The 22,455-nt window shown below is 36.5% G+C and overlaps 2 protein-coding genes across 2 annotated transcripts; one reads left to right on the forward strand and one right to left on the reverse strand.

Moving 5' to 3' along the window:
• Nucleotides 1-4,234: 4,234 nt before the first annotated feature.
• On the reverse strand, nucleotides 4,235-9,819 carry LOC148934411 (uncharacterized). The gene is made up of 4 exons (XM_089062294.1): nucleotides 9,587-9,819; nucleotides 6,841-8,637; nucleotides 4,796-6,185; nucleotides 4,235-4,723 (listed from the first exon to the last, which is right to left on the reverse strand). The coding sequence occupies exons 1-4, from the start codon at nucleotides 9,817-9,819 to the stop codon at nucleotides 4,235-4,237; spliced, it is 3,909 nt and encodes a 1,302-aa protein (XP_088918420.1).
• A 6,375-nt stretch (nucleotides 9,820-16,194) lies between these two features.
• LOC125219637 (uncharacterized) lies at nucleotides 16,195-21,002 on the forward strand. The gene is made up of 5 exons (XM_048121665.2): nucleotides 16,195-16,362; nucleotides 18,476-18,537; nucleotides 19,315-19,405; nucleotides 20,013-20,106; nucleotides 20,179-21,002. The coding sequence occupies exons 1-5, from the start codon at nucleotides 16,235-16,237 to the stop codon at nucleotides 20,797-20,799; spliced, it is 996 nt and encodes a 331-aa protein (XP_047977622.1). The 5' UTR covers nucleotides 16,195-16,234; the 3' UTR covers nucleotides 20,800-21,002.
• The last annotated feature ends 1,453 nt before the right edge of the window (nucleotides 21,003-22,455 follow it).

The raw sequence follows: 22,455 nt of genomic DNA on the forward strand, positions 1-22,455 counted from the left end.
TCAATTGTCTACATTTGTCCCAAACCGACCTACAAAAATAGTTTTGGTTGGTCTAATAATAAAACTGTAGAGAATTTTCGATTTGCAAAATTGTTTCTCAGAATTATATATACATAGAGTGTTTTGGTTCATGAAATTCAATATCACAATTCAATCCTATATAGATAATCATAGGATAATTAATCATGGCTAACAACGTCCAACTAAAATAATCTCATGACTTAATCGTATATTATATCTTGGTATTGTTTAATTTAAAAAACTGAACACCACCTAATAGTTTAGATTGAGTTCACTGTGATGTGGTTTTTAAATTTATGTTCATTTATCGTAAAAAAAATAGTTGGAGTACTAATTCATCTCTCCTGTCTTTCTTTCTATCCATCCGGAGTAAAAATTAACAGCATTAGGTGATATTCAAAAGAAGCCATTTCACTAATTGAGTTTCTTTCCCATTTCATTTCTTTTCATTTTGACTTCTTATTTTAATGAATTAATCACTTGTAGCTGAACAATCGTAAAAGGAATATCAAGCACTATCAATAGAACTGATGGAATATTTCATTTTTTAACTTTAGGCACTGACAAAATTTTGTGATTTTAAATTGTTATTATCTTTTTTATGAGGATATTGGTCGAAAATATCATACTACAATACATTTTAGCCAAAATCTGATATCTTCAATATCACGATTCGATGACAATATGATTGTATTACTAGATAAGGGTATGTTTTGTACGAGTAAAAGTTGAGAGAGAAGTAGATAATATGTAGGTCCACATGTGAAATTAATCCCCAAAAATGCAAATGCCATACAAATTGAGAGGCACTTGGGATGGAACTCACATCAATCTATCCTATTCGTACGGACAATGTTACTTATTGCATATCACTTGGCCCCATGTACAACTTGATCAATTTGTGTGGTTAGCATCAGTGTTCACTTTATCACCTTTCTTTTTCGCATGTCCAAGAACGAAACTCATTTGTGTAAGACGTGGCATTATAAATAAGGTTTGTATGGTCGGTATGGAATTTAATGTATGTGTTAATTAGTGTTGTCTTGGCCTCAAAATTAGGACGCAATGAAACAAAGAAGTAACAATTGCCAATTCGACCATAAATAATATCTTGCGGGGCACATGTCAAAGCAATGTTTGCATATGCGAATCTTGATGCACGTAACTCTTCTACAATTTGGTTTATGGTGTGCAACAAATCGTCGATATGTGATGGGATGGATCAAATTTCTGTCAAACAATAAAAAAAAATTCTCCCACAAAGTACAAACTATCTAGATTATTAAATTGATAATCTCGAAACCATTCAGATGTCGGATTATCGACCAATACAAACACATGCGATAAATAATTGACGCTATGAGTAAAAAGATGAACCATAATATTTTTTAAAACAAGAAACTCAACTAGTGGAGTCATCACCAGCAAAGAATCATAGGACACCCGATCACGAGTTCAAAATTAAAGAATCACTTGATAATCTAAACAATGAGATAAAATCATAAAAATAGATAGAGGGATATCAATAAATTTAAGAGAAGTTTTCGTAATCTATTTTATCATTAGTTCTTATCGACATACTCTACCACATTACTAACTACCATAAAAAATACTCATGTACTATTAAAAAGTAATCAAATACTAACAACCAATGGACCATAGTAAATCATAAAATATAAATAAAAAATACTTCATCCATTCATAAAAAATAGTCTTATTTATGGATAACGCGAGTTTTAATAAAAAGCTGATAAAGTAGAGAGAAACTTTCATTATAGTAATGTGATTATTTTTTATGAATATCCTAAAACAATAAAATGAGACTATTTATTATGGACGATAATAAGATTCTCAATTTATTTTATGTACTAATATAACATAAAAATACTCCTATTAAAAAATATATATCTGATCATGCATCATTTTAAACCACGGCAAATACGTCAAATTAATCTAAATTATTCACAACTTCCAAAACTTAAAATAATTTTAGTGATACATCCGTTGTCTTTTATAGCTTTTCCATTTTAATTTAATACCCCAGGGAGTATACTATAGTTCTAACGACCATATAGTAGTAGTATTATTTCAGTCAGCAGCAGCCGCGACTACTTTTACTAGCCGACATCGTTCTATTTGATTTACAATGACATGTGTCGATCATACACATGCTGTCTCCTCATTTGCTGGTGATCCAGCAGTCACCGTTTCTTGTGCCTTCTCTTATTTTATGCACGTTTCAACTGCATTCGCCTATAGGCTGCTAAACTAAATTTATGCCAAAAAAATCCCCCTCTCACTTTAAAAGTCTCACGCTTATCATTTTTAAATGTCCCATTTTAGAATCTCAACTAAAATATTTTATAAATAATTATAAACACTGCTAATTTTTTTTCACTCACATTTTATTATAAAACTAATATATTAAAGTATACTTTATATTTCACTCTCAATCAAATTTTCTTTATATATCTTAAAATCCATGTCGAACTCAAATGAGACTCTTAGAGTGAGTTGGAGGGAGTATTATTAGTATTCCTTCCGTCTCAACTAAGAAAGTTGGGTCGTGTCCCAACTAAGAAAGTTAAGTCATATTTTTTTAGTCCATCCCAACAAAATTGAGTCATTTCTTTTTTTGATAAAAGATAAATCATCTAATCACTCTTACTTTGTTCTATCATCTACTTTCCTTCCTCTTATCTCTCCTACTTTATTCATCTCTTCTATATATTCAATATAATTTCATAATTTTCGTGTCTAAAAGTTTTGCCTCAACTTTCTTAAAAGAGAAAGAATAAATTATATTATAAAACTAATAAAATACGATAGGATAGAAAAAATGAAATAGAAATATTACTCCATGTCCACTTTATTAGAGAGAAATCTTTTTGCATAATAAGAAATGTATTTTTATGGAATGGATGGTATATTTTTATGGGTTATTTGCCTCTAAATAATTTTTTTGTCCTCTTCCCTTTTTTAAGTTAGGCTTAAGTTTTTTTAACTTTTTTTTTCTTTTAAGTATTTACAGTAACATATACACACGGGGTTACTCATTGGATTTGGTCTGGATTTTGTATTGGGATCAATTTTTGTATTGATCATTTTCCCAATAGCATATTAACATAGTTTCAAAATCTTCAGTTACATATATTTTTATGGAGTATATAAAGTAGTAATATAGTGTTTCTTCCGTCCCCATTAAAGTTTCGATTTATCATTTTAGTCCATCCATCATTACAAGTTCCGGTTTACATGGAGAATTATATAAAAGTTGGATACACACAATATATATGGAAACTTTCTTGCATCCTATTTGTAAAATATTTTCGATCATGTATACGCACACAATACATGTAAATATTTGCATTGAGAAGGAAGACCTACATCTTTTTATGTAAAATTTGTTGAGTACCTTTTTTATAGGATTAAACTTTTTGATTGGTGATTTCTTTGATTACGGTAGTTTTTTTTAATTTGTTTTTTATTTGTCATTTTGAATTTTATCCACCGTATTTTGTTTCGAGAGAATTTTAGTATCACTAGTTTTTATGTTATTTTAATCATTTACTGTATTTTGTTTTCTAATAATTTCCATTTTTAGTAGCTTTATTTTTTATAAAATTTAATTGTCATTTCCAAATTTTCAAATAATCTGTTATTATTAACTACCTTTGTATTTTAACATAATCAATAATTAATATATAAAAAATGTATATAGTAAAATAAAACAATAATTATAGTATTATATACTCCATATGCAATATAGCTATGATTACAAGGAAAACGAGAAAACCAGCGAAATCCAAAATTGCATGGAAATTGAAAAATCAAAGCTTTATGCTGTTTCTTCGATTTCCTTTCCATGCTTGTCTTAGAGAATATCAAGAAAACAATTCAAGGAATAATCCACAATAATATTCTATCTGATGAAAGAGAAGCTAAAATCTAATTCAACCTTTATACCGTAGATACAAGTTGTTGAATAATGTATTTCTGATATATTCAACTGTGTTATGAATTGTGAGGATTTTACACGCCTAAATAGGCTAGAGATTAATTACATAAGGAAAGATTTACCCTAGCTACAAATCAGGAAAAATATTCACTAAAATCAATCTACAATTAATCTTGTGATTTCTTCCAATCTCCTTGATTTATTTCCAACACTCCCCCTCAAGTTAAACAATGGGATCACCCATTTTTAACTTGTCTAATACTCTGTTGAAGCTCCTCGAATCAACTGCTTTGGTGAGGATATCTGCCACTGGTCCTCTGATCTAACAAAAAGAAGATCCACAATTTTAGCCTCTATGTTCTCCTTAATGAAGTGTCGATCCACCTCGACGTGTTTCGTCCGGTCATGCTGTACCGGATTCTCAGATATGCTAATAGCTGCCTGATTATCACAGAAGAGTTTGCACGGATGTTGTGATATCAGGCCAAGTTCTGTCATAAGCTTCCTCAGCCATAGGATCTCTGTTAGACCACTCCTAATTCCTCGAAACTCTGCTTCAGCACTGGATAGTGCTACTACTTTCTGCTTCTTGCTACGCCATGTGACAAGATTTCCTCCAACAAAGGTAAGATACCCAGCCGTTGATTTTCGATCATTTGGATTCCCAGCCCAGTCTGCGTCTGTGAACCCAAATATCTCCATATGTCCGTGATTCTCAAATAAAACTCCATATCCCGAAGTTCCCTTCAAGTATCGCACAATTCTCAATGCTGCCTCTCAGTGATCCGTTTGGGGTTTGTGCATAAACTGGCTAACCACTCCAACTGCGTAAGCAATATCTGGTCTAGTGTGGGAAAGATAGATAAGCTTACCCACGAGGCGCTGATATCTAGTATGGTTTGTGAGTTCTGCCCCCTCGATTAATTGCAGACCGTGATTCTGCATCATCGGTGTCTCAGCAGGCTTGCAATCCAGCATCCCTGTTTCAGCTAGAAGATCCAAGACATACTTCCTCTGGTTTATGAATATTCCTCTCTTGGATCGCAGCACCTCAATTCCCAAAAAATACTTGAGAAGTCCCAAGTCTTTCATCTCAAACTCGGTAAACAAATTTTTCTTCAATTGACTTATTTCTTCTTCATCATCTCCCGTAAGAATCATGTCGTCCACATAAATGATTAGACATGAAATCTTCCCTTCCTTCTTCTTGAGAAATAGTGTATGATCCGAGTTGCTCTGTTTGTATCCATACTTCTTCATTACTTCAGTGAACCTCCCAAACCATGCCCTTGGAGATTGCTTCAAGCCATAGAGGGTCTTCTTTAGTTTACACACGTCCTGTCCTCCAAAGTTTCCACCAAAGCCAGGTGGGGCTTCCATATAGATTGGCTTCGTTAGTTCCCCATGCAGAAAGGCGTTTGTTACATCAAACTGGTGTAGTGGCCAATCTTTATTCGCAGCAATTGAAAAAAGAACTCGAATGGTGCTCATCTTGGCCACTGGTGAGAAGGTTTCTGCATAATCAACTCCATAGGTCTGAGTGTACCCTTTCGCAACTAGCCTCGCCTTGTAACGTTCAATAGATCCATCTGGTCGTCTTTTGATTGTGAATACCCAACGACATCCTAATAGTCTAGATCCCTCAGGTCTCAGACATACCTCCCAAGTTTTGTTCTTCATTAGTGCCTTCATTTCCACTATCATTGCCTCCCTCCAGTGCTTAATTTTCATAGCTTCTTCGGCTGTTCCAGGAATTTCTTCTTCCTCATACAGGGCAGCAGTGAATGCCCTTGCCATCTCAGTAAGATTCGCCTTAGCCAAGTTTGCTACCGAGTATCTACTTCTTCTAGAAATACGCTCGGGGCTGTACCTCTTAGGTGGAATCCCTCTATTACTTCTCGGGGGCATTATGTACCGCCCTGTGTCACCATCTACCGCTGCATTCTCCACAACATTCTCAACAGTTTCTGCAGATGAGTCATTAGAAATAATTGTACAATCTGATCCAGTGTCAGGAATTACCTCAGATATCACTGGAGGAGGATTGTCGGGAGGTGGCGGTTGAGGAGGCTCTACATGTGGTAAGACAGGCTCGGCGGAAGTACTAGCTTTCTCTGTTGGTTCCACGTTCGAGTTACTTGGTGGTGACATAAACCAATTTAGGGGTCCAGATGAACAATTACTATCACTACTCTCCCCCTGACCACTAAGGTTGGTATAGTAGTATTCACATTCCAAGAAATTACAATTCATTGAGGTTATAATTTTCCTAGAAGAGGGATCAAAACACCTATATCCTTTCTGATTTATCCCATACCCAAAAAGACACACTTTATAGCGCATGCGGAAAATTTATTTCTCTCGTGTTTAGGGACATGGACATAAACAGAACACCCAAAGATTTTCAAAGGTAGGGTAAGAGGTTCTGGTACCTGAGCCAGTGTAGATAAAGTCTGAAGAGGAGTTTTCATGTTTAGGATTTTTGTAGGAAGACGATTGATCAAGTACACAGAGGTGGCAATTGCCTCGGGCCACAAGAATTTTGGAATTTTAGAGTCAAAAAACAAAGCTCGGGTGATTTCCAAAATTATTCTATTTTTCCTTTCTGCGACTCCATTTTGTTCGGGGGTATAAGCACAAGAAGTTTGGTGAATTAAACCCCTTTTTTGAAAAAATTCTAACATCTCTTTATTAACAAATTCTCTCCCATTATCCGATCTAAGGGTTCGAACAGTGGTTTGAAACTGTGTTTGGATCATGTTAAAAAAAAAAGAACAAATTTTGCATATACGTCAGATTTGTTTTTCAAAAAATACACCCAAGTCATTCTAGAACAATCATCCACGAAGATTAAAAAATACTTAAAACCATGATCACCAGCAATAGGCGCGGGGCCCCACACATCAGCATGAACCAAGGAAAAAAGAATTTTAACACGAGTTTCACTAGATTTAAAAGACTGTCTGTGGCTTTTCGCCAAAACACAAGACTCACAATCAATATCTTTGAGATGAGAAAAATTCGGGAAAAGTAATTTAAAATAACCAGGTGACGGGTGACCAAAACGTCGATGCCACAACCAAGCTTCTCGAGATGCAGATCCGTGAGCTAGCATCGCGGCACTGCCTTGGTGAGCCATCTCATCAACATAGTAGAGGCCTTGACGCTCAGTGCCACGCCCAATTATCCTCCTCGTCCTGATATCCCGTAAAACACAAAAATTTGGATGCATCAGTAAAGTACAATTTAATTCCTTTGTTACATGACTGATGGACATCAACTTATGTGATAATTTCGGAACATAGAGACAATTCGACAACTTTAAAGTTGGTGAAATTTCGATTGTTCCACTTCCCTCTACTGATGTTAATTCCCCATCTGCAGTCTGAATTTGACTTTTCATAGCTCCACTAAAATTCACAAAGTCATTTTTATCATGGGTCATAGTATCAGTTGTTCCACAATCAAAAATCCAACCCTTCTCTTTTTCACTAAACTTATATTGTGCACTACAAGCAATATGCAATTTATTCAACACTTCAAACCTATTTGGGGTAATAAAATGATTTTCTAAAGCCTTGGGTTGAGGTCTACAATTAACAACACATTTGGAGGCAGATTGAATATTATTTTTAAAATGGGGTATTGTTTGCAATTTAAAGGAAATATGGGGTGTTGACTGTAAATGAGAATTTGGGCTAGATTTTTTTAATTCCAGCCCGTTACCTCCATTCCCAATTGCAGTTCCGCCGCCTCCTCCCATCCTTGCAAACGCCGCCTCTCCTACTACCTCCTCTGCCCGTCTGCCGCCCCCTCCGTTCCGGGAGTCTCCATCTCCGGCTCTCGCGCGAGGATTGGTGGCCTCACGGTTGCCTCCTCCCGTCGGAAACAATCCACCACCGCTGCCATCGTCCACCCCGATTGCCAATCGGGCTTTCGCCTTTTGATTTTCGTCCCACCATTCGGGAAATCCAACCAAGAGAAAACATGATTCTCTGGTATGTTTCGGTTTACCGCAATGAGAGCACCATAGCTTGGATTTGTCCGGTTTGAATCCTCCTCCCCTGCGGTTGGGTCCGGCGGCGCGTGGCGGTGGTTGTTGGTTGACGCGCTGCTGCTGCTGGGGTTGGTTTCGGGCAGTGAATCCTAGCCCCACTCCGCCCGATGATGAGTCGTCGCTAGCTGCTCCGGCCGGGGAATCTGAGTTTGCTGCCGGCGGCATGATTTTGAGCCGAGTAGCTTCTCGTTTCACCCGCCCGTATGCGGTTTCGGCTGAGGGCAGGGGATGCTCTTTGAGGATGTCGCGCCGGATTCCGTCGTATCGTTCATTCAGTCCGGTGAGGAACTTGAACAAACGTCTTGTTCCTATGTATGTTCGGAATTGCCCGACTCCTTTGTCACAGCAATCAATCGGGCGATTCTCACATCGATCTATCTCGATCCAGGTCCCATGGAGACGACGCCAGTAAGTTTCGAGTCCTTGTTCTCCTTGCACTATCTTACTCGCTCTTTCCTCCAAGTCATATAACAGGTACGGATCAGCAGTGCTAGCAAACGTGACGGACAAGCTCTCCCACAGGGCCTGTGTAGTTTGGTGGTGTGCGAAATCGACGACGATATCAGTTTCGATATTGTCGATTATCCATGAGAACACGATCTAAGGGCAGGATCAAGCTTGAAAGGAATGGACGGGCGTAGGCAACATAGTGAACGCTGCAACTAGATATGAGATCGATGTCTTAAAAGACAGATGTCGAGAGAAACTGTTAGACTTCTTTATTGCGTTGCGAAGAGAGATCGAAGACGAAGATTTTCTGACGCAGTGCGGGCACTGGATGGAAAAGATAGATAAAGGAACAACCCACCGGAAAGGCATACCTCAAGGAGCACCAATCTCCCCCGGCAAAGATCTATCTACACGAAGCCGACCTATGGATAGAAAGAAAGATGGAGGAAAGGAAAATGAAATATGAAATCCAAACCAAATATGCTTTGGGAGTGTGAGATAGGCAGACGGGGAGTACGCAGCCGAACAACCGCAGGGGCTTCCAGCAGTGATAGCTAAACTAACCAGATGGCCGCCCAAAAAAACCTGGAGCTGACATAAGAATTGAAATCGGAAATCAACGTCAGGTCCCGGCTATCCGAAAAAGGCAGACTGAAGCGGAGGATCACAAAATGCAACACAACAAGGGGCGAACCAAGCGCGTTGACCCTATCTATGTTTCTATGATGGCCCAAGAACACGCTCATTCTTCAGCCGTAGAGAGACTTTTGAATTGCGAGGTACCATTATGCTACTAAGAAAGTAGGTTATCTCTTCTTTAATCCCTTGGAGAGTTGCATGGTGCCAATTCTAGTTTTAAACTCCCGCATACTTGTTTCATAGCTTTCAACTGAGCGGCAGACCCGACGCGACTGTTCCTACTCCCTCCTTTTATTTCCTTGATAGCAATGTGGAGGGTCTCTCGCTTGAGAGGCACCACTCTAGACAACTATCAAGAGAAAGTGAACGAAAGTATTAGGTCAACTAACACAAAGAAGATAGAGTTATTAAAGTAGCTTCTTTTCCCAACGGGAGGTGATCTGATCGAGTTGCAGCTCTGGAGTTCCGTCTCTTCCCATTCGGTGTAGCCTTTCGCCCCTGGTTCTGGAGGCGCTGGTATACCGGTGAGGTGCCGAAGGGCTCGTCTGCCCACAACGGCTATCCTCATTAGTTTTTGCCAGAGAGGGTAGTTGTTTCCATTGAGTTTGACTGCCAGAGTAACGTTCTTACTCATTCTCAATCTTGAATCGTTATTGTTGTTGGGTTTCTCTTCATCGTCTGAATGATCTGCCATGGCCGAGATTTGGTATTCTCAGGCTGTGATGAATCTTATTCTGAGCCGCCTTTCTCTGATGCCATGTTGAATAATGTATTTCTGATATATTCAACTGTGTTATGAATTGTGAGGACTTTACACGCCTAAATAGGCTAGAGATTAATTACATAAGGAAAGATTTACCCTAGCTACAAATCAGGAAAAATATTCACTAAAATCAATCTACAATTAATCTTGTGATTTCTTCCAATCTCCTTGATTTATTTCCAACACAAGTCACACGTCAAAGTTGTGCAATGTCCAGATTGTAGCACTGGAACTGGTAGGGGTGGGTAGGTAAGGACGTACGATATGCCTTACCGAAACCACCATACCGTATACCTTATCAGAAGTTCGGTGCGAAAAAATCATACATTTACCTTATCAAATTTTTGGTATATCGAACTTTGGTATACCATATTTTTGGTATGATAAATTTTCATACAAATACCGTACCTCATTTTCGGTCATTTCGGTATATTGTACCGAAATTTGGTATATCATACTTTTGCGGTATACTTGACTTTCAATATCAAAGAAAAATAGAATATTTGAGTTATAGAACAACAATAATTAGTTTTAAAATCTGCAATAGATAAAACAATAGGGTAACAAGTGAGTACTCACCGTTGAATCATTAAAGCAATACCATGTCTTATTGACACGGACAAAGCTCAAGTAGTGGTCTAATGACACGCACACAATCATGCCAATTAGAGTGTACTTTGTATCCACCTTACAAAACATAGGCAGAGAACTTAATAACAAATAAAAATGAACTCAATAATAAAACGTAGGCAGAGAACTTGATGACAAATAAAAATGAACAAACTTACATGAGGCCTGGCCAGTGATTCAAAACTTGATGTGAATTTCTTAGGTATTGTGAGATGGGGAATGAAAATAGTTGGAATCTGCAGAGCCAATTCTTGGACAAATTTGCTCTCGCCACAGTGATCACAAGCACACATAGAAAGTCGGGAGGGCGTTGCGTATGAAGTTAATCCACCAAACAACTGTCGCACGAGGGTGTTTTGGCGTCCAATGCTCCTTCCATAGTGGTCTATGTCACTGTTAATTAATTGGTTGAGAAGATAGACCAAATATGCATGTGCATCTCTCGATCGATGTCAATGGAGAAGTTATACTTCAAAAGATAAGACAATTTGTTTGCATCCGTTTCAACTTTTTCATGCATGAAAAGTGACTTGAGATTGTATCTAATACATGAAGAATCTGCATCATTGTAAGATTTCAGTTAGTCATTTTCGGTTATTTCGGTATATTGTACCGAAATTTGGTATATCATACTTTTGCGGTATACTTGACTTTCAATATCAAAGAAAAATAGAATATTTGAGTTATAGAACAACAATAATTAGTTTTAAAATCTGCAATAGATAAAACGATAGGATAACAAGTGAGTACTCACCGTTGAATCATTAAAGCAATACCATGTCTTATTGACACGGACAAAGCTCAAGTAGTGGTCTAATGACACGCACACAATCATGCCAATTAGAGTGTACTTTGTATCCACCTTACAAAACATAGGCAGAGAACTTAATAACAAATAAAAATGAACTCAATAATAAAACGTAGGCAGAGAACTTGATAACAAATAAAAATGAACAAACTTACATGAGGTCTGGCCAGTGATTCAAAACTTGATGTGAATTTCTTAGGTATTGTGAGATGGGGAATGAAAATAGTTGGAATCTGCAGAGCCAATTCTTGGACAAATTTGCTCTCGCCACAGTGATCACAAGTACACATAGAAAGTCGGGAGGGCCTTGCGTATGAAGTTAATCCACCAAACAACTGCCGCACGAGGGTGTTTTGACGTCCAATGCTCCTTCCATAGTGGTCTATGTCACTGTTAATTAATTGGTTGAGAAGATAGACCAAATATGCATGTGCATCTCTCGATCGATGTCAATGGAGAAGTTATACTTCAAAAGATAAGACAATTTGTTTGCATCCGTTTCAACTTTTTCATGCATGAAAAGTGACTTGAGATTGTATCTAATACATGAAGAATCTGCATCATTGTAAGATTCTAGTTAGTCAAATATATAAAGCAACTCAAATTAACAATTGCAATACGACTTACCATAGCAAAACTTGGACGAAACTATATCAGAGAAGAAATCATCTATGTAGATCAAGCATTGGATGACAGAGTTGATAAAACTAGAACTTCTACAACTCTTTAAGAGTTCAGTGCCATGATAAGCCGTAGGCCATCTCTTAGTTCGGCAAGCTACAAGATCGATATTCTTCTGCATTAATAAACAAAACATAAATAATGGAATAGGAAAACAGAATTAGGAAGTAATCCACACAAATTTAGAAGATTAAACATCAGTAGGTCCATCCATCTCGTTCTCCAACTCTTCATGTATCTCGGACTCCAACTCATCATGTAACTGTATTAAAAAAAGGTTCATTATAGGAATACTACAAGCTTGAGTTGTTTCATTATCGACATTAATACACTACATTAACTAAAATCAAACTATAAAAATGGCGAAATAACTCACAAATGGTAATGCATCGTAGAACACATCCTCATCCACGACACGTAATCGTTAAAAAGTAGGAAGAATTAGATTAGATTTCAGCAGAAACTGAATTAAACGAATACTATATATAAAGCAAATTAACGAATGATAAATGTGAGTACCAAGCGACAACAATTTAAAGGTCAATTATAACGAATCAAGTAGTATTTACCCTTATTTAATGCAAATTAACGATCGGTTCTTCTCCTTATTTAGGTTCGTGTCGGGTTCGTGCGGATTTCCCATCATCCAAAAAAATATCGGTCCTCTTTTAATTATAGCAAGTTACTAGACAATATGTAACGACCGACATAGGATATTACATAATTAAAATTTGATATTACACGATAAAATAAGATATTACAAAAATTAAAATAATTATTTATGCAGTAATAATTATTTTTTAATAAAATTTAAGTTTGCTGTAATAATTTTTTATCATGAAAAATAATTAATAATAGTATTAATCATATTTTTACTAATAAAATTAAAGTATAATATTCTTTAATTAATAAAAATAGTCAAAATAATTATTTTTTTCTTAACGGATAATCCAACCCGACCCAAATCGGTTCGACCCAACCCAACCCAAAATTTTCGGGTTCTTATTGGGTCGACCCTATAAGGACCTAAATTCTAAACGCACGTATTCATGTCGGATTAACTTTGTGCGAATTCATGTCGGATCAAAAATCGTGTCTTGGCGCCCACTGATCAATCCACTATGGTTTAAGTCACAGTCAATTAGCTGGTTCAAAAGATCAAATACTAGTGTGCATCTTGGACTCTTGGTCGATGCCCATGGGGAAAATATCGTTCGAAAGGGAAGCAAGTATAGTAGCATCAATTTTAACTTCTCCATTCATCAATATGAACAAGGACTTCAGGCTGCATCTTGTATAATAAAAATGTCCAGGGGTGGGGATTCGGTCGGTTTGATTCCGATTAGTCGGTTAACCGAATCCCATTTTTTCCAAAATCTAGAACCGGAACCGCACCCTTTGTCGGTTCGGTTCCTAGAGGAACCGATCGGTTCAGTCTTCGGTTCCACCAAAGGAACCGAACTCAACTGCAGTACAATACATTCAGTTGTTGTTGCTAGGAATCGATCCTGGGTGAGTTGGAGGATGGTGAATAGCAGATTCAACACAAGCTTACCACTTGCACTAAGAGCTACTTTTGTTAAAATGCAGGTAAAATATTAATAATATACATATTTAACGTAAATAAAAAAATAAACTTTGTTAATTAATATTATTAGAACGTGAGCAACATCAGCATAGTGATAGAATATTGAGAGCGGCTGTTAATTAGGTTTTAATCTTTTTACAATACTAATTTTTACCTTTTGTAAACCAAAATAATAAAGCTAAAATAAATATATAAAAATTAATATTAGAAAATAACGGTTATTCGGTTCTAACCTTTCGATTCTCGGTTAACCGAGAATCGAGAACTGTTTCCCCAAGCCTAAATGTCCTCCATTTTCAAAATCTTAAAAAAAAATGTGATCAAATATTATTTGTCAAACACTAAAGCAACTAAAAAAATTAACAAATGCGGTCAACTAACCATAGCAGAACTTGAAGGAAATAATATATGAGAAGAAATCCTTCGTATGGATCATACACTGAATCACAGAGTTAATGAAACAAGATCTTCTAACATTCCTTAAGCCTAAATTTGTCATTTGCCACGTAGGATAAGTTTGTGTCGGAATCTATTTGACTGGGTCGAATGAGAAATTTACACAGCCCGGTAAAGTTCATGACTTTTCATACAACCTTTAAAATTCACGAAAAAAACTAAGTATTGTTAAAGTTCATGACTTTACAAACAATTTGTCCATTTAACTACAAAGATATTTTTCACATAATGGTGTACCAATATTGTTGACTTCGATCATCCACCATTCAACTTTAGAGCATTCACAACGGGGGCTGATCAAATGGGGTGTTGATCGGCTCCCTCATCGGACCACCATTGCAACGGAGGGGCTTATGATCGGCCTCCCCACCTCCAGATGGCTGTTGTATCGGCTCTAGCCAATGGATAGAGCCTTTGAACGGCCCTCCATTATGGAGAAAGGGCCGATCATCGGCCCTATCGTATATTATTTACTCCCTCCATCCCACATAATTCGTCTCACTTTGCCCGAGTACGAGTTTTAAGAAATGTAATGAAAAGTTAATAGAAAAAGTTAGTGGAATGTGAGTCCTACTTTTATATGTTAGTTTTATAATAAAATGTGAGTTAGAATGAGTTAGTGGAATATGAGGTTCACTACCAAAAATGGTAAAAGTGAAATAGGACAAATTATGTGGGACGAACCAAAATGGAAAAGTGAGACAAATTATGTGGGACAGAGGGAGTATTTATTATTATTTTTTAATTCTCTAAATGTACATCCACTTCCCATCATCTCTCTTCTCATTCTACACTTCCTCTCTCTACAAAATGGATCCCGACGACTCACCACAATTTTCCGGCGATGGAAGCTCATAAACGGGAGAAACCCAAATTCCGCCGGAAACCCAAACTCCACCGACTCAGCAAAATCCCTACTTCAACCAAACTCCACCCAGTAAGCAAAATCCCTACTTCAACCAAGTTCCCGGTGGAAACCTATTCACCGGAGGATTCATTCCTTACTTACTTTACCAAAAACCAATACTCCAACTTCCCTCAATTTTCCGGCAACTCATTTGTCAGTGCTGGTAAAACAATAACCCACAGGCGTTCCACTGGAGCATCAGAAGAGGAATCAACTCGAATTACGGAGATGCGGTCTACCAGCCAGAAATTATGACTTCTACACCCGGTACTCACAGATCCACAACTATTCTAGTCACAGTGGGAGTGCCTCTCAGTCAACCGATGGGGACGCGGAGGGTAATGTAAAATTGTCGGCTACGCTCAGCTGCATAAGTTCTACAAGATATATCGAGATGAACCGAATGATCGTGTCAAGACGAACATCTGGAAAACTATTAGCAGGATAAAGAAACAGTTGGGTCTGGCTTCCGACGACGACGACGCTTTAGTCTTTATCTGTGTTTTTCATCGGTGTTTTTTTTCTAGGTTTGTATTTGTGTTTTTTTTGTTTTTTATTTTCTGTTGTTTTTTAAATATAGCTTTTTTTAATGAAGTATGTTTTCTATAATTTATTTGTCATTAATTTATTCGTGTTCACCATTTTATCGCATTTTAGTTGAGTGAAACAATTAATATTCAAATATACAAATATTAATAATGTGAAAATGAAATAGAAAGTGGGAAGAACCTTTGATAGGTCTTCTATTACGTGGAGATAGACCCTTTAAAAAATTTAGGATAATAAATAATAAAAAAAGGACCCTCCATAGTGAATGCTATCATCCATTTACAAAATTTGTTTTAAACTCTAATCACAATTCTTGTGAATATACAATCAGAGTAAAATTAAGGTGTTAATTGAAATATATTTAACCATCCTCTCATACAATTGACAGAATAATTGTTCTCAAAATCACGAATTTTAATTTATCACACGTCATTTAAACATTAAATGATAAATTATAAAATTACAATTTTTTGTCATTGTCTGGTAAAAATTAAATTGATGTGACGAAATCAAATAGTACTAATAAAGTCTTCTAACTCTAAAAAAATTACACCAAAAGTGAAAAAAATATACCTAACTCACACTCTTATAATTATCTCATAAGGGCTGACAATCTATTTAATTTTGGGACATTAATTTTAATTTTGTATTATAGTAGTAGTATAATAATTTCTCATTTAAATTGAATTGGAATTTCGAATTCGGAAAGAATCGACCGCCTGATTTGATGGTGGCCTCATCCCCAGTCAAGAGCAGCAGCGCCGCCACCGACGTCGCCGCGCCGCCCTCCTCCAAGAGCCTACGCGGCCTTAACAAACCCAAGTGCATCAAGTGCGGCAATGTGGCGCGTTCTAGGTAAACCCCTTCCCCTTTTCCTCATCGCAACCTTCAATGTAGGGCTTTCTGCGTTGTACCCCGCGCTCCTAGAAGTTGTACTTCGTTCTGTTTCTGTGGTGTTTGATGCATAACTCTGCCCCGATTCAAGCACCCTACTTCATGTTAATCAATTGCCCCTTTTTAGCACCTTCTTACGTGAATTACAATCAAGGGAATATCAGTGAATTAGATTTTGTTGACTAGAAGAATATTGTCTAGTTGAGCAGGCAATTTATAATACCTCATATGTTTAAAGCTCTGAACTTTAATTGGTGTAAAAAACTCTCATGTACGTAGGTGACACTATTTGCACCGTCACTCTATTGCTTGTCAGGCATAGCACGATGGTACGAAAAACTTAGGGAATTTTATACATGAACTTTGTGTTTCCATTTGCACAGTTGCACTCAGTCACTCTTATTAGGGAATCTAAGTGTTTCTGAATCTGAAGTATGCCATTCTATATGTGAAGTTAGTAGTTAATTATAGGATTGCATATGTATGTTGCAAAATAGCTGTAGTTATAGTCTAATAGTGCAGTTAAGAAACTTTGATGTTGATTTTATTTAAATAGAGCTGCTGACATCTAGTCAGCTCTTAGTTTGAATCAGATTTAATGTTTTGAACATTATGTTGCGTAATGGTTCATGTGAAACACATGTCTTAACTGAAACTCCTAAAGTTGTTATCACCAACTACTGCACCTTGCTTTCATCTATGGGATCATTTAATAGCTTATGTCTCAATGTGTTAAGTCATAATTTTATCTGAGTCAGCTTTTTCACCATATTGCAATCTTTAGGAATCGTGCTTATACTTTTAATTTTAGGATTCATGATTACTTAGGACAGAAGGCGTAATTGACTAATTGTTGCATTTGAACTCAAGGTGTTCCAAAGAGGAATAGAAGAATGAAAAGTGATTCTAGTATGCCACTATTATAGAAAATCGTTTGATGCATGTCAGGAAATAAAACACAATTAGCATTATAATTTAATAAGAAAACTCGAAGTGGGTTTGCCTCTATGGATGTTTTTGTTTTTATGTCCTTGTCCAAGTGGCCACTTCACAAACATACTTAAAAATCTAAGAGAAGTTGTCATATGTAGTATGTACTTTGTTCTCCTCTATGTCCCCCCTTTTGCTTTACTGATAGTATTAGTTTTTTTTATTCTTATTGAAAGAATATGTGGCCTTTATAAAATAGATATACAAGAAAATACACTGTGCCTTATCGAAATACTGATAGGCAAAGAGAAATTTGGTATGCTAATCAATTAGATCCAAGCTAAAGAAGAATAAAGATTTTATAACCTGATGCATATCATTGATATGAAAAAATTATAGAAACCATTTCAATTTCCCACATATCAGGTTGGATCATGACCCGTTTTCAAAAATAATAATATATATAGGAAATGTCCATAAGATGTGCCTTTCTTGAGTCCCAACGGATGCCTAGGTGTCAACCTCTAGCCTCTAGGATGCTCCTTTTAACTGCTATGGAACTACTCCCTCCGTTCCATAGTAATGGAGGCATTTCTTTTCGGCACGGAGATTAAGAAAAAATGTGTTAGGTGAGTTAAGTAAAGGGAGAATAAAGTGGAAACTGAAAAAGGTAGAGAGATGAAGAGAGAAAAAAGTAAGAGAGAGTAAAGTAGGTGTGGAAAAATGTGTTGACTTTTACTAAAAAGGGAAATGACTCTATTACTATGGAACGTACCAAAATGATAAAATGCCTCTATTACTATGGAACGGAGGGAGTATTATAGTAGGAGTACTACTTATCTCATAAATTATACAACACCTCGATGCATGATTGAGAAGCTGATGTTTTGTCCCTTCCCCAAAGACTCCAACTATAGATACAAAGAGTTGCAGCTTAAAATTTAGTTTGCTATCTGCGGTAAATTTCTTCCCTTTGAAACAAAAATTGTATAGATGTGGTTGACTGTTTACATATATGAAAATATCATTTTCAAGTTTGCTCCGTGTTTGCTGATGTTGCATACAATTTTCTATTCCATCTATTGAGTTCATAACTGATTCCCTGTGTCCTGGCTAATATTCTTGATGTGTGTCAAATGTGCAGATGTCCATACCAGTCATGCAAGAACTGCTGTGCAAAGGCACAAAATCCTTGTCATATACATGGTATGGTAATCCAGTCTCATGCTACAATCCTTTGATTAGGATTTTAATTTTTGTGAGTCTCTCACAACATTAAAAACTGTAGTATCTCATATCTAAGAAAAGAAATAGTTGAATATTGACTTCCTTCAATCCTAAACTTAAAAGAACACTCATCAGAAAGATGAATGTTCATGATTCCCTTCTTCACTATTCATCTTTTGGTAAGATTTATCTCATCATTAAGACACTAGAATTTAAAGCTTGTTTTTTTGATGTTATCTGAATGTGGTAAGTATTTAATATTGCTCTGTGCTGTGTCGTTAGCACTGGACTGTGTCTGATACCAAATTAAGTAATTTTCAAACCGGTGAACAAAATTCTTCAGCACTGTTCACATTGATAGAAATGTGATAGGATCACAGAAGATAGTATATTAATAAAGAAATTTTTTCCAAATGATCTGGGGTTTATGTTGTGGATTTTAATCTGTATGGATATGCTTCTACTCTCAAGGAGAGAAGATGATGTGCAAATTAGTGGCTAAACCAATGGAGGCAGATAGACAGCCATAGGTTCTTGGTGGATCTAATACCTAATTACCTCCTCGTGGAAGCCTCTTCTAGGGTATAAAGATCCGCAAAAGTATAGTACCTAACCTAGATCAACCACGAACCATATTGGGTGGGGTTCTCTTTCTCATTCTGGCAGAGGGTTAGTTGAAAACATTGCTTCTTTTCTCCAATACTTACAAGCTCAACTATACATACTCAAGTCATTGAATTATAATTGTATTTGCAGTGTTGAAAGGAAACTCATCCTTACCAGACAAACTGCCCTCTACCAGCTCCCCTCTCTTTGGCCAGCAATCGTCTGATGCATCTCATTCAGGGTAAGTTGCAAATCTAGTTGTTTAGCATAATCCATGTACAAGATTTCTTTCTATGTGTCATTGTGTTTTATCTTTCATGTTTATTCAAGATGCATCACAGTTATTGCAAGTTGGCTGCCCTTGTCAGCCCTTATATTTGATCTATTTGTAGATATATTTATACTGAATATAAATGTCTAGTACTCCCTCCGTCCCAACTCCCAAGGAAGATGACCCCTTCCTTGGGTGGCACGGGATTTTATGCAATTTTATTTTGTGTGTTAAGTGGAGGGATTAAGAGAGTAGGAATAAAGTAGAGATAAATGTGTTTACATTTTTAGTAATGGGTCATCTTCAGTGGGACGAAGGGAGTATTATAGTGCTTGATATTACCAAAGTAAGAAAGATGAGATTACCTCATTATCTATTTTTCTATGTTTGTTTGATGCTTTATCATGCATCTTCCACTTCACATTGTATAGCTCTTTTTACTTATTTTTTAGTTGCTGGAAGCCAGGAAGTTGTTAATCATGGGAGTTGAAGTTTGAATCTGTGTAGCTTAGGCTAACCGATTTAGTCTTTAATCTTCTATTGAACATCCTTAAAACTAGTTATTTCCTTATTACAGGAATTTTCACAGGCTTCGCCAACTTTCTAACAACTTTGCGCAGTTCAGTAACGTACAGACACCATTTCAGTCAAGGAAGCCATTGACTAAAAAGGTGAGAAACTTTATCCATTGAAATAATCTATTCATGGCTTAAAATCCTTTCGTATTTTCTTTACATGGTCAGGATGCACAAGTCATCAACCAATGGAGGTTCTCGAAGTTGAAAGAATTTAGGGATGAAAATATTGAAGCAGAGAGTGTAACTTTTGATCGATACATGCAAAATGTTGGTTTACTGGAAGAGGTTTTCCGTGTGATCTCTGAGTCTGATGAGCAGTCTTCTAGTGAGAAGTTGAGTTCCAATGGCGATAACAATGACACGATGGTTCGTCACTTGAAGTTGAAGCTCAGATCAAATCCAGCAACAACTGACAACTTGAGAAAAAGGATTCAACACATTGTAGATCAAGGATTGAAGAAAGTAAGAAAGCTGGGCGACGTCAGTGATACAGAAGGAGAGGGCGAGAAAGCCACAGCCTTAAATGATCTCATTGATAAGTTAAACAAATCACAAAATGGGGATGAGCTGAAAGCGTGTCGGGAGATGGCATCTCAGGTGGTTCCGTGGAATACGAAAAAGAGCAAAGCGGAGGCTGAAGGCGAGCGGGAAAATGATGATTCCTGTATCACACAAGATTCCCTTTTCCCCACACCGAAGTGGGTAAATCAACTCACAATTGATCAAGAAGCTCTTTGCCGAATCGATGCACAATTTTCTTCCCTTGAGGAGGTACAAGATTTGTAGGTTGAATTTGATTGTTTCCATCCACATTGTACACTAGCTGATAGATAGTTAATGTGATTGATATTTTTCCAATCCAATTTTTTCAAGATGAAGGGATTAAAACTAGCGTCGTTTTTTTTAAAGGAATGTATAAATATTTACCAATTTGAAACATTGATGAAATATTATGCATGTATAATCTAATCACCACCAATTAGTTTGCAGTCATTCGATGATTAAATTGATAATAACTGGAGTAATAAGCTTCGAAATCCCTCAATAATTGTGAATCTTAGCATTGAAGTGTATATCCAAATCTGAACTTCAAACAATCAAACCTATGCAAGCAAACACTGAACGGTCAATTTTCAAATTAAAAGAAATTTAAACCATATTGCAGTGCTCTAAAATTTTGAGTCCGATTTACAACAAATTGCAATTAATACATTCATGCTATCAAATTATACTTCAACCACATAGACAACACAAATGGGTGCAATGTTTATACAAATGGAGTAAGGAAATGGTCTCAATCTAAAATCAATAATATTTCCAATTGGTACCTAATAATTTTCAATACAACACAAAAATTAGACACAAACTAATATGAAATTAATTGTTTGGGCCAAAAATTATTGGGCTTCGTGTTCTTCTTGGGTTGACTCATTAGAAACCCGATAATGTTGGATTGGGTTCGGTTCGGGTCGGGTTGGGTTGGGTTGAGTTCAGGTGACCATTAAAAATAATATTATTATTTTTATTCTCTAAAAATATATATTTTTTAGTTTTATTCTCTAGGTTCATGAAAATCAGGTTTTGAAAATCAAGTTTAATCGTGTAATATAAGGTTTTAATAACGTAAATCGAGTTTTAATCATGTACTCCCTCTGTCCTTAAAGAGTAACTATTTTCTTTTTCGTTCGTCCCTGAAAAGTATGAACTTTCTAATTTGAAAAACCCAAACAACATATTACTCATTCACATCATTTTATACCATTACCATTAAGTGGAAACCCCCTCTCTAATAACATTATTTTCACTACCCCCCCCCCCCCCCCCCCTCTCTCTCTCTCACTCTCTTTTACCCTTATTTATTAAAACTCGTATCGAACTCATTGTTCATACTCTTTAGGGACGGAGGGAGTAATATCTTAATAATGTAAATCAGATTTGGTCGTTATGTTGTTAGCATATCCTGTCATCCCATATTATATCATGTCGTTAATAGGGTTGTAATGTGTACGTGTCGGATTTGGATTTGGAGGTAGCAGGTTGGATTCAGGTTTAGAGTTTTCTTTACAGGTCGAGTTCGGATTAAACCTTATTGGTTTGGATCGTTATCGGGTTGATCCAAGGCGGATCTAGCATTAAGGTAGGAGAGGTAAATGCCCCTACTCATATTTCCCTGTGTATGTATAACTTAACGTAGAAATTTGTTTTAATTTTTCACTAAATGCTTCTCTTTTAAATGCCCCTCCATATGAGTTTCTGTCTCCAGTCCTGCCGATAACAATACTACTCATACTATTTGCCGGTCCAAGACTCCTGGTAAAATGCAACTTTCTGCTCCACAAAATATAGCAAAATTTTATTCTTTATCATCAAAGTTTCAACACTAAGAAAATAATATTTGTCACTTTCTATAAACAAGAAAATGAATCATTGAAAAAATAGCAA

This window comes from Salvia hispanica, chromosome 1 (assembly GCF_029641045.1).
Source record: "Salvia hispanica isolate PSC_SH4W2 chromosome 1, Shi_PSC_v1, whole genome shotgun sequence".
Lineage (NCBI taxonomy): Eukaryota > Viridiplantae > Streptophyta > Magnoliopsida > Lamiales > Lamiaceae > Salvia > Salvia hispanica.